The sequence below is a fragment of the Neoarius graeffei genome, chromosome 28 (assembly GCF_027579695.1).
Source record: "Neoarius graeffei isolate fNeoGra1 chromosome 28, fNeoGra1.pri, whole genome shotgun sequence".
In the NCBI taxonomy this organism is placed as follows: Eukaryota; Metazoa; Chordata; class Actinopteri; order Siluriformes; family Ariidae; genus Neoarius; species Neoarius graeffei.
In genome coordinates this window covers 34183714-34195675 of record NC_083596.1, presented here as the reverse complement: position 1 = coordinate 34195675, position 11962 = coordinate 34183714, and the positions used below count along the sequence as shown (strand labels likewise).

The 11962-nt window shown below is 42.9% G+C and overlaps 1 protein-coding gene across 6 annotated transcripts in view; it reads left to right on the top strand.

Moving 5' to 3' along the window:
* The first annotated feature begins 564 nt into the window (after nucleotides 1-564).
* The window catches only part of gfm2 (GTP dependent ribosome recycling factor mitochondrial 2), a 75138-nt gene continuing 63740 nt past the window's right edge, over nucleotides 565-11962 (top strand). Inside the window, exons 1-4 of one of the 6 annotated variants that reach the window (XM_060913238.1) lie at nucleotides 565-701; nucleotides 808-851; nucleotides 975-1050; nucleotides 9399-9444. In XM_060913238.1, the coding sequence (XP_060769221.1) occupies nucleotides 816-851; nucleotides 975-1050; nucleotides 9399-9444 (158 nt within the window). In that variant the 5' untranslated portion in view covers nucleotides 565-701; nucleotides 808-815. Of the gene's footprint in view, nucleotides 852-973; nucleotides 1051-9398; nucleotides 9445-11962 lie in introns of those variants that run through there. The other 5 variants (XM_060913237.1, XM_060913236.1, XM_060913239.1 and 2 more) reach the window with 5 other exon arrangements.

The following is an 11962-nucleotide window of genomic DNA, read 5'->3' as shown; positions in this document are numbered from 1 at the left end:
GCAAAGCAATTTCGACAGTGGCCGATCAACAGCTGTAGATTGTGGTAGCCCTCAGGACACAGTGCATACATTTATTTCAACAATCTGCTTGTACTAATGCAACAGAAAACACAGATACAATAATAATCTGAAAAGATATCACTGTTTTGCCAACTGTCTACATTTCCTGCTAATTTCAGTTCTTTTGTGTGGTTACTGAGTTGTGGTTGGGCTGGAAATTTGGCTGAAAGCTGGTGATGATACCTCGAACACAGTTTAACAATAGGAGCAGCCTGACTCAGACACGCACTGATAGTATATTACTAATAGGGACGTGCTTCCCTCTGCAGGTTAATATAGGGAATGCACGGTTTTTTTTTTTTTTACCTGTTCGTGGAAAGAAAGATTTAAAAAAAAAGTGGCTGAAAAAAAGACTTGTCAAATTAATGACGCAAAGTCAGAATTCTCTCTTGACTGGATTTTTTTTTATACAACCTATATTTGAGTGTTCTCATACATTCGCAAATACATAGGAAAGTTTAACGCTTAGCCTTGTTTCCCACGGTCTCATTTTGGTGATGCACCATTGCATGTGCAGTTGAGCTCATAGAATGTCATAAGTTAGATAACAAATAGCATTATGTAAAGCTAGCTGAGGCATTCTAAATAAACGGGATGCTTATGTTATTATTTACAAACACTCCCGGGGGAAAATAATACAGGTAATTCCCCGCTGAAGTCTATTAGCTAGTGGACGCAGGTTGAGTTGATTTGACACAAGTGAAATGAATGTAATAATGTTGTAATTCCAGGTTATATTAATGTCAGGTTAAACAATGCTGTTTGGAGTGAAGTTCACCATCATTCGTGGGGTAAGACTCGGTTATGTTTATTATTATTGGCAACTTTCACAACTAGCTAAAATACCAATGGCCAAACCACACCTATCAGATGGCTAATTAGTAACTTAGTAACTATATATTGTTCATTTCTAGTGTGTGAGACACCGTTGGTGCTCATTACCTCAAGCACGGAGTGGACAATGGAAAAGGAACTACGGTTTCCTTAAAGGTCAGGTTTCTTCTTCCTTCTACGCCGATGCTTTTGAAAGCTTCATTCTGATTGGTCAGGGGGTGTTCATGCGCCAAGTAACATGTTTTCTATGAATCTACACGTTATTTTTACTACAGCAACAAGCAATTCACAGGGTCTTGTATCATGGTGCTTCACAATATTCTATGCCTAGTAATAAACTGACTTAATGTTATAGAAAGCCCGGGTCACATTACAGCTCGAGAGGGGCTGGACTCTCTACTTCTCTGGAGTCGCCCGTGGTGAGCGGCGGCGGGCTGGTGTGGGCTTGCTTATAGCTCCCCAGCTCAGCCGCCATGTGTTGGAGTTTACCCCAGTGAACGAGAGGGTCGCCTCGCTGCGCCTTCGGATTGGGGAGAGGGCTCTTGCTGTTGTTTGTGCCTATGGCCCAAATAGCAGTATAGAGTATCCGGCCTTCTTGGAGTCCCTGGGAGAGGTACTGAGGAGTGCTCAGACTGGGGACTCCATTGTGTTACTGGGGGACTTCAATGCTCACGTGGGAGATGACAGTGACACCTGGAGGGGCGTGGTTGGGAGGAACGGCCTCCCCGATCTGAACCCGAGTGGTGTTTTGTTATTGGACTTCTGTGCTAGTCACGGTTTGTCCATAACGAACACCATGTTCGAGCATAGGGGTGTCCATAAGTGCACGTGGCACCAGGACACCTTAGGTCGGAGGTCAATGATAGACTTTGTAGTCGTTTCATCTGATCTCCGGCCCTATGTCTTGGACACTCGGGTGAAGAGAGGGGCTGAGCTGTCAACTGATCACCACCTGGTGGTGAGTTGGATCCGCTGGCGGAGGAGGAACCTGGACAGACCTGGCAGGCCCAAACGTATGGTGAGGGTCTGCTGGGAACGTCTGGCCGAGCACTCTGTCGGGGAGGTCTTTAACTCCCGCCTCCGGGAGAGCTTTTCCCAGCTTCCGAGGGAGGCGGGGGACATTGAGTCTGAGTGGACCATGTTCTCTACCTCCATTGTGGACGCAGCTGTTCGGAGCTGTGGCCGCAAGGTCTCCGGTGCCTGTCGTGGCGGCAATCCCCGAACCCGGTGGTGGACACCGGAAGTAAGGGATGCCGTCAAGCTGAAGAAGGAGTCCTATCGGGCCATGTTAACCTCCAGGACTCCCGAGGCAGCTGACGGGTATCGGCAGGCCAGGCGTGCTGCAGCTCGGGCAGTTGCGGAGGCAAAAACTCGGAACTGGGAGGAGTTCGGGGAGGCCATGGAGAAGGACTATCGGTCGGCCTCGAAGAAATTCTGGCAAACCGTCCGGCGCCTCAGGAGGGGGAAGCAGTACTCTGCCAACACTGTTTACAGTGCGGGTGGGGAGCTGTTGACCTCGACTGGGGACATTGTCGGGCGGTGGAAGGAATACTTTGAGGATCTCCTCAATCCCACCGTCATGTCTTCCACTGAGGAGACTGAGGCTGATGACTCAGAGGTGGACTCGTCCATTACCCAAGCCGAAGTCACTGAGGTGGTTTGCAAGCTCCTCGGTGGCAAGGCACCGGGGGTGGATGAGATCCGCCCTGAGTATCTCAAGTCTCTGGATGTTGTGGGGCTGTCTTGGTTGACACGCCTCTGCAACATCGCGTGGCGGTCAGGGACAGTGCCTCTGGAGTGGCAGACTGGGGTGGTGGTCCCTCTTTTTAAGAAAGGGGACCGGAGAGTGTGCCCCAATTATAGGGGAATCACACTTCTCAGCCTCCCAGGGAAGGTTTACTCCAGGGTACTGGAGAGGAGAATTCGACCAATAGTCGAACCTCGGATCCAGGAGGAACAATGCGGTTTTCGTCCTGGTCGCGGAACACTGGACCAGCTCTATACCCTTCATAGGGTGCTCGAGGGTTCATGGGAGTTTGCCCAACCAGTCCACATGTGCTTTGTGGATCTGGAGAAGGCATTCGACCGTGTCCCCCGTAGTATTCTGTGGGGGGTGCTTCGGGAGTATGGGGTTCGGGGCTCTTTGCTAAGGGCTGTCCGGTCCCTGTACGAACGGAGCAGGAGTCTGGTTCACATTGCCGGCAGTAAGTCAGACCTGTTCCCAGTGCATGTTGGACTCCGGCAGGGCTGCCCTTTGTCACCGGTTCTGTTCATAATTTTTATGGACAGAATTTCTAGGCGCAGCCAGGGGCCAGAAGGAATCCTGTTTGGGAACCACAGGATTTCATCTCTGCTTTTTGCGGATGATGTTGTCCTGTTGGCTTCTTCAAACCAGGACCTTCAGCATGCACTGGGGCGGTTTGCAGTCGAGTGTGAAGCGGCTGGGATGAGAATCAGCACCTCCAAGTCCGAGGCCATGGTTCTCGACCGGAAAAGGGTGGCTTGCCCTCTCCAGGTTGGTGGAGAAGTTCTGCCTCAAGTGGAGGAGTTTAAGTATCTCGGGATCTTGTTCACGAGTGAGGGAAGGATGGAGCGTGAGATCGACAGGCGGATCGGTGCAGCCTCCGCAGTGATGCGGTCGCTTTACCGGTCCGTTGTGGTGAAGAAGGAGCTGAGCCAAAAGGCGAAGCTCTCAATTTACCGGTCGATCTACGTTCCGACTCTCACCTATGGTCATGAGCTTTGGGTAATGACCGAAAGGACAAGATCGCGGATACAAGCGGCCGAAATGAGTTTCCTTCGCAGGGTGGCTGGGCACTCCCTTAGAGATAGGGTGAGAAGCACAGTCACTCGGGAGGAGCTCGGAGTAGAGCCGCTGCTGCTCCACATCGAGAGGAATCAGCTGAGGTGGCTCGGGCATCTTTTTCGGATGCCTCCTGGACGCCTCCCTGGGGAGGTGTTCCAGGCATGTCCCCCCGGGAGGAGGCCCCGGGGAAGACCCAGGACACGCTGGAGGGACTATGTCTCTCGGCTGGCCTGGGAACGCCTCGGTGTTCTTCCCGAGGAGCTGGCCGAGGTGTCTGGGGAAAGGGAAGTTTGGGCTTCCCTGCTTAGACTGCTGCCTCCGCGACCCGGTCCCGGATAAAGCGGAAGAAGACGAGACATTACAGCTCGCGATGGGTTTGTGAATACTTGGCGATGAAAAATTGGTAGCATCGCCACCAGTCATGCAGTGTGCGATGAATGAATGTTCTCTGAGCTTCGCGAATTGTTTTTTGGTGTGTCTCCATCTTGAGTGGTTAAAAATGTCATGAAAATTTAGTGCATGCATTGAAATTTGATGGCGATGTTTTCGTCAGCAAACTAAGCAGCGAATACTTGTAGATGGGTTTGGGAATACTTCCCGAAGCTTGGGGAACCTTCGTCGAGCTTTTTGAGATGTATTTGTCTTGAATCCATATCCCTGATGCTCGTAGGAGCCTCATCAATACAGTGGCTCGGCATAGTTTAACCTTTGCCGAGATTTAAAAAGTGCATTTACATTCAGGGATACTTCGGAGTGCATTGTGTGCGCTCTTGGGACCCAGTCATTATGGGAAACACCTGATGTTGACTTGAGTGCAATCAGCACAGGCATATAAGGACACTGTTTTCACAGAGATTTTGCAAGTATTCTGTCAGGTATGCGGCAGTACATGGATTTAAGTGCAGGAAGTGTGTTTATTAGCAGGTGTGACATTTTCACAAACGAGCAAAACAGAAAGCAGGGTCATAAACATGGCTAGAAACAAATGTGACCATGGTAATAATACTTTGCAAAGTCTCTTGAAAACAGCGTCCTTACATGTGCGTGTTCATTGCGCTCAAATCAGCATCAGGTGTTTCCCATAACAACTGGGTCCCAAGAGCGCACACAACGTGCTCTGTGAGGGAGTGTGGTCGCTTGAGCGCCCAAAGCTGTGATAATTCGCCTGTTCCATGACCACAGCTTTTAGCTCTCCTTGTTTATCACCATGCATCACCAACCAAAATGCCTCATTTTCTTCAATAACCCACTGCAAAGCATCGTGAGCTGTAGTGTGACCGTAGCTTTATTTAGCGAAGAAAATCGTTGATATGGTGGAACTTTCTGTTCAGAAGCTTTTATTGAACGTTAATGGAAGGAGTCTCCAGCATCATTGTTTTGTATCAGTACGTTTTCCACCACATGAAAGTCTTCAGGACTTTGCAGTTTCTTGGTAATGACTCTTTATAGCCACTATAACTTGCTTATCAGATGTCTCACAAGATTAAATGTATCTATAGATGGTTACAAGTAAGTCATAATACATGACAGGACATGCTGTTACAGGAATGCTATAAACTTAAATATACATCAAGAGCTTTTAATGTGCATGAATTATTAGAAAGGCAGGACTAGAGAATTTAAGAAAGTAATGTATTTAAGTCAACACCCTCTAAGGGAATTGATGCCAAAGAAAAAGAGAATAAAGTACAATTGTAGAAAGAACTTCAGTTGCCACCCAAAAGTTAACACTGATCGTTTTAAGAAGTCTTATATAAATCGTGTAACTTTTTAGATATGATCTTGCACTATAACTTTTCAATTTTATTTGATATATAGTACATTGTATTCACTTTTTAAATTGTAGTTATATTATATTTTGTAACATAAGATATGTATATTTTATCTTGCGATGAAATAAAGATAAAGATGGAAAATAGTCATCGGCTGGGTGATGTGATGCCATTACCACCTCTGAGTAGTTTTTCATATAACAGCCAGTGTTTCCCACAGACCAGGTAGCAATTTGTGCTGCTCCACTGTGCCGATGACGGAATCGTGCGCGGTGGAGTCGGGTCATTGGGATGTATGCAAAGTGTTTACAGCGGGCGGTGTTCAAACACACAGTATTTTTCTTCAGAGTCACCTGCTGGGACTATTTTAAAGCTACAAGAAGCATTTGAGATTATTCAGTTCAATCTAAATTCTTTTAAGTTCTTTAAGAGAAGACAGCTAAAACAATTTTTACCAGAACCCTGCCTGGTTTCATTCCTCGACCCAACTTTACATTACAGTGCAGGCCATTAGTTTGCTGGGCTTGATGTTGGTGGAAAACCTGTCTCTTTAAATTTATGAAAATTACTCACCAAAATTGAAGTTAAATTTAGTTTTTACCTTAGTTTTTTGCCTTTTTGGTGGCAATCTTTCAATCATTCTTTAGTTGACATTCAAGGAATAAAGTGCAAAAAAACAAGCTGGAGGTTTTTATTTTAAATATTGAACTCAACACTTACCTCAGCCAATACTAAAATGAAATAAATAGTATAATGTAACAACAAAATAATAATAAAATATCATAATTAGATGTAAGAAACCACTTAAGGTAACACCAAGGCAACTAACAATAATGAAAAAGCATTACCATAATTGGTGCAAAGCCTGCATGCCCTATCAGAACATTTAATTCTGCGTGGCTTCCTGAAAACAAACTCAAGTGCCCTATTGTAAGGGGAGTCATTGGGTTCGGGACCATTTATGGAGATTCGTAAGCAGGCTGCCAGGTGTTCCCCTTGGAGCCTATTCCTGGAGGTCTGTTTTAATCTATGGATAAAAAAGTACATTTTCTTCATCAAAGCACTAAAAATTTCCATTACATCAAAAAAAAATATACAAAGGAATACTGAATTTCTATGTGCTTACCCTATTCATAGCTGAGAAATCCAGTGCAGTGATGGTTTATCTACTTTGCCAATAAAGCTAATAAAGATGTTTCTTAAAATATTCAGATTTTATGCTTCAGATAGCATCAACTAGGCATCCCCGCGAGTATAACATTTTATTTAGGCTAGTGGGAAGTCCTTATTTATTGTGAATGTCAAGCCATTATTAATAACTTGCATGAATGCTGAAGCAGGATAAATGGGATAATGCAATAAGGCCGATTCCTCGCGTCAAGCTGCTACTGTATGCATCAAAATTGGTTTATAGCCTGACTCAGGGATGTCTGTTTCATGTAAGCCACGAAGGCTATGATAAAGCTCATTACGAGCACGACGTAGGCTACCTTTTTAAAATAAGGGGTCGGAAGGCGAATCGGGAAGGCTGCGTTATTCAGGGATGAGAATGAAAAATATTAAAGTCTGAAAAAAGCCAGGGGTTTGGGGGCTGCAGGCACCCAGTGGGGCCCAGGGGGCGAGAGCTAATGATTTTTGGCTATTTTTTTTTTTTACCCCAAAACCATTAATTTTATCAGCAAAAAGTTGCAATGTATTTGGAAATAAATTCCCCTTCTTGGTGGACTACCAGGTGAAAATGATTTAATATGGTACAAGAGACTTATTTTTAATCAATTCACATTTGATGATTTCAAAAAATCAATGCACCTTTTAATATAAACGAGCTCTACAGTATTATATTTCTGCATTTTTGCTATTCATGTCTTTGAATACTCTAATCCTTTACAATGAAGTGCAAACCAGAAAAAAGTTCTGTCATATAATTCTCTTAAGCTTTCTTCTGATGTTATCATGGTAGCAGGAGGTCTTGCATATTAAGCAGGCAACATTCAACATCACTTATTACTTCCCTTTCAACTGTTGTGTGTACTAACTAGGTTTTATCTGGACAGGATGTTGTGTAATGTAATACATATACCATATGGTCAATTTGAAGATCAAGATGGTGATTTTGAATTAAAGAACAGGCATGTACAATGGGCATTACATATTGGATTTTTTTTTTTTTTAATAAAAAACTATTTCATCTCGGCCTAAAAAATTTGGGCAGACGCTCCCGCGCGGCACATGCCAGCAATTCCGTCCCCCTATGAAATGAGCAATAAGTAGGAGAGTTATACACGGTATCATACCTAAAATTTTATCAGAAATATAGATATGATACTATGATTCTCCCCAACATACATTAGATAAGCTAACCCCATTTATAAAAGATACACACTTATATATGACTTGTATTTGATAAATATGTGATATATATGATGTATATTCATACATTGTTACTTTACGGAAATCTTCAGTAAGTTTGGTCGTTTCATGACAGCCTGTTGTAGACCTAAATATAATGCACATGAAATGACACTCCTCACCTCAACATGTCCTTTACAATCATTTACGCCACCATGGGCAATGCTGAAACCACTGTTGCAAACAGTACATCGTGCGAAACTGTCATTATTGTTGACCCTTATTAGACAGGGAGATTCTTTTGTGTAATCTGAGCTGAAGTGGGTTTTGTATTTTCGTTTTTTGGGGCGTGCGCGCTCTCTCTGCCATGCCGATCCTGTAGGCTGTACTGACTCAACTGAAAACTTCGGTCCTCGAGAAAAGAGAAGCCCGCCCACACTGAAGGCTGATTGGCTTATTTTGCTGAGTAACCCAATCAGGATGCTCTTTGTCTCGCGCACTCCGTCATATGCGCTCTCTCGCGCGCTCCCTCGCGCACTCCGTCATATGCGCGAGGCAGACATTAATGTTTCAATTGGGAATTTTTTTTTTTCAAAATCGCGAGTCTGATTGTGTGGCACTAGGAATCCATTGTGTGGCGCTGCGCCACACAATGGTCTATGTATGGGAAACCCTGACAGCACATCTTTTAGTGTTTGATTCCTCTTCCTCTTATTCCATAGCACTATTAAAATGTCAGCTATTAAACTGTTTTGATTTATTGTTAAACGACACGTCATGCTTTTTAACCCGGTTACATCTTATGTCATGTTTAATGTTGGCCAACATCTGTGAAACAAGTTAGTTCTTTTCATCACATGCATTATAAAAATTATAAACAGTCCTCCCCTCACCAGCTTCTCTTTTTCTCTCTCTAAATAAATAAAAAAACTAAGCTTTTCTTGTGACTGAAAATGTAAGGTCTGTCCTGAAGCCTCTCCCATGATGACAAACCTACTGAGTGACACTGGAGACTCCTATCAATGTTAAATAAATTGTCCTGACAGAAAACATCATATCAACGACTATAGGTTTATCTTAAATACCATATAAACTGTATTAAATTCCATACATATGTTTGTGAAATAACAGCACTTTTTTAAATCCATTATTATCCTTAGATTATGCAGATCATCTGGGTTGCATGTCCCTGTGAATGAGCTGTTGCTAGAGAAAAAATAGTATTCGACTGTTGAATATAAACCTGTGATTTGAATTCCAGCCGGCTGTCGGTGCTGCTGTTATAGAAGAATAATCATCACCTTCTGACCAATCAGAATCAATAATTCAACAACTGTGAGATGAGAATTTGATATTTATTATAATCTTTGGCAAATTGCCAGAGGAATAAATTACAATAGGACATGTTATAAAAGTAAAATAATCAGCTTTCAGAGTGGTAGTGGCATCACAGCACCCTATTATGGATTAGTTTGCTCTAACAGCACACTGTCATGTTTTCTTCTTTAATGTCCATACTATAACTGTAAATGACAGTTGCTCTTTACACTTATTTATTTTTTTATTTTTGGTAACAGATGATGTTAAGTCGCCTCAAGCTGTGGTCAATCCGGACATTTCAAAGTAAGACCCTGATCGTTTGAAGAGTCTGTTAATGACAGTGTCATGGTTATTGTTGCTATCGGTGAAGCTGGAGTGTTTTTATTTTTTTCTTACTCAAACATGTTTAGAGTCATGAGCTTTTGAAGCACTTCCATTTCATTGTGGTCTTCCATTGACTGATACTCAGTACTACACATCATGTGAATTTCTCTGCTTTGAATTTGCTTCCATAATCTGTCCAGATCATAAACTCAGAAGTTGACGAAAGAAAATGAGTGATTGTGTGAACATTCAGAAGAAGCTGTGACAAGACTTCAGCAAAAAGATGGCTAATCTAACTGGAGCGCACACCAGATTTTATTTGAAAAAAAAAAAATCTGTCTGAAAAAGCTTCTATTGTATATTTTCTTTATCTATCCACCAGCTTTTCTCACCTTTTGATTTGAACTTGTGTGTGTGTGTGTGTATATATATATATATATATATATATATATATATATAAAATACAGTGTGTGTACACACTAACTTTTTATATATATATATAAAATATGCGCGCTGGAATTAAGATGGATTTTTGGAGGGTTAGCATGGTTTGATTTACACAACATGCCTACCACTTTGAAGGTGCAATTCTTTTAAAATAAAAATAAATTGTGACAAACAATAATTAAGATGAAAAATCAGAAATCTGGAGTGTGTATAGGTCGTCACCCCCCAAAGTGAATACTTTGTAGTAGGGATGTTAACCAATGACCGTTTGACCGGTGGTTGACCGAATCAACGTTAACCGGTTAATTTTTTTTTTGGTTGTCGGTGAGAAAAAAAAATCACTCGTTTTGAAGCTGCTGATTTTGGAGCGGAGAACCTGGAATTCTGTGTTTGTAAACGCTTGGGGCATGCCATGCGGTGTAAGGACGACAGCTGACAAATCAGAAACACCCATTCAGTCATGTCCCGCCCCAGTTAAAGACAGCTGACAAATCAGAAGCACCCATTCAGTCATGTCCCGCCCCAGTTGAACACAGCTGCCCCAGTGTTGCCAGATTGGGCGGTTTTAAGTGGATTTTGGCGGGTTTTGAACATATTTTGAGCTGGAAAACGTCAGCAATATCTGGCAACATTGGCTGCCACTCGGCGAAAGAAAAAAGTGTAGACACAGGGTTTTTAGCTTACAAATTACTATTTTTTATTATTATTATTATTATTATTATTAGAAGGCACATCGAGTTTAGTCCTGCCTTGGCCAGTGCATTCTGAAAGTATGTTTCGGTCTGTAGCCAACAATGCATGTTATTGCAGATCATATCTCTCCACACAAACTAAAGGCGCAGATGCCGACTTTTTCACGGCTTTTTCATGGACTGTAACGGCATTTGCTTATGTAGTAATTTTAATACAGAATTTACTCTGATGAAATTATTCAGACACTCCAACGCCCGCCCCCCCCCCAAAAAAAATCGGATCTGCACGAGCCGTGAAAAAGGCGCGCCGTTTGCATCCCTGTTTAAACTCCTAGGTAAACCGACTTTAACCGGCTAATGAGGCTCGGTGGTCGGTCAAGATTTTTTTTAGTTTTCGCCATCCCTACTTTGTAGAGCCACCTTTTGCTGCAATTACAGCTACAAGTCTCTTGGGGTATGTCTCTATTAGCTTAGCACATCTAGCCACTGGGATTTTTGCCCATTCCTCAAGGCAAAACTGCTCCAACTCCTTCAAGTAAGATGGGTTGCGTTGGTGTACAGCAATCTTCAAGTTATGCCATAGGTTCTCAATTGGATCGAAGTCTGGACTTTGATTAGGCTATTCCAAGACATTTAAATGTTTTCCCTTTAAACCACTCCAGTGTAGCTTTAGCAGTACGTTTAGGGCCATTGTCATGCTGGAATGTGAACCTTCATCCCAGTCTCAAACCTCTGACTCAAACAGGTTTTCCTCCAGAATTGCCCTGAATTTAGTGCCATCCATCTTTCCTTCAGTCCTGACCAGCTTTCCTGTCCCTGCAGATGAAAAACACCCCCACAGCATAGCACTGGCATCACCATGCTTCACTGTAGGAATGGTATTCTCAGGGTGTTTCCCATGAGGGCCAAGAAGTTCAATTTTAGTCTCATCTGACCAGAGAATCTTCGCCCATGTGTTTGGGGAGTCTGTCACATGCTACTGGGCAAACTCCAAACGTGTTTTCTTAAAGTGCCATTCCATCATTGGATGTATTCTTTGGCATAAAATACAATATATTTTATGACAACATGACTAGACAGAGAAATCTTTTAGCTTCAAAATGATATATCAAACATAATTTTTTGACAACAAGTATATTAATTTTGCGACCAAAGTCACCTACCCTTTTAATTTCCCCGCGGTAGTGAAACGTGATGTCATCGGCAGGTTCCCCTTCTTGTGTACCACGTGTCGGTCTATTTTTAGACCAGGAAACCCCCAAAGTGAGAGAGTCATTTCTCCTCGTATATGGGGGCCAAAAAAATTGCGAAATATTTTGAGTTAATCTTTCAGTTAGCTAGATTTATTGGTATTAGCT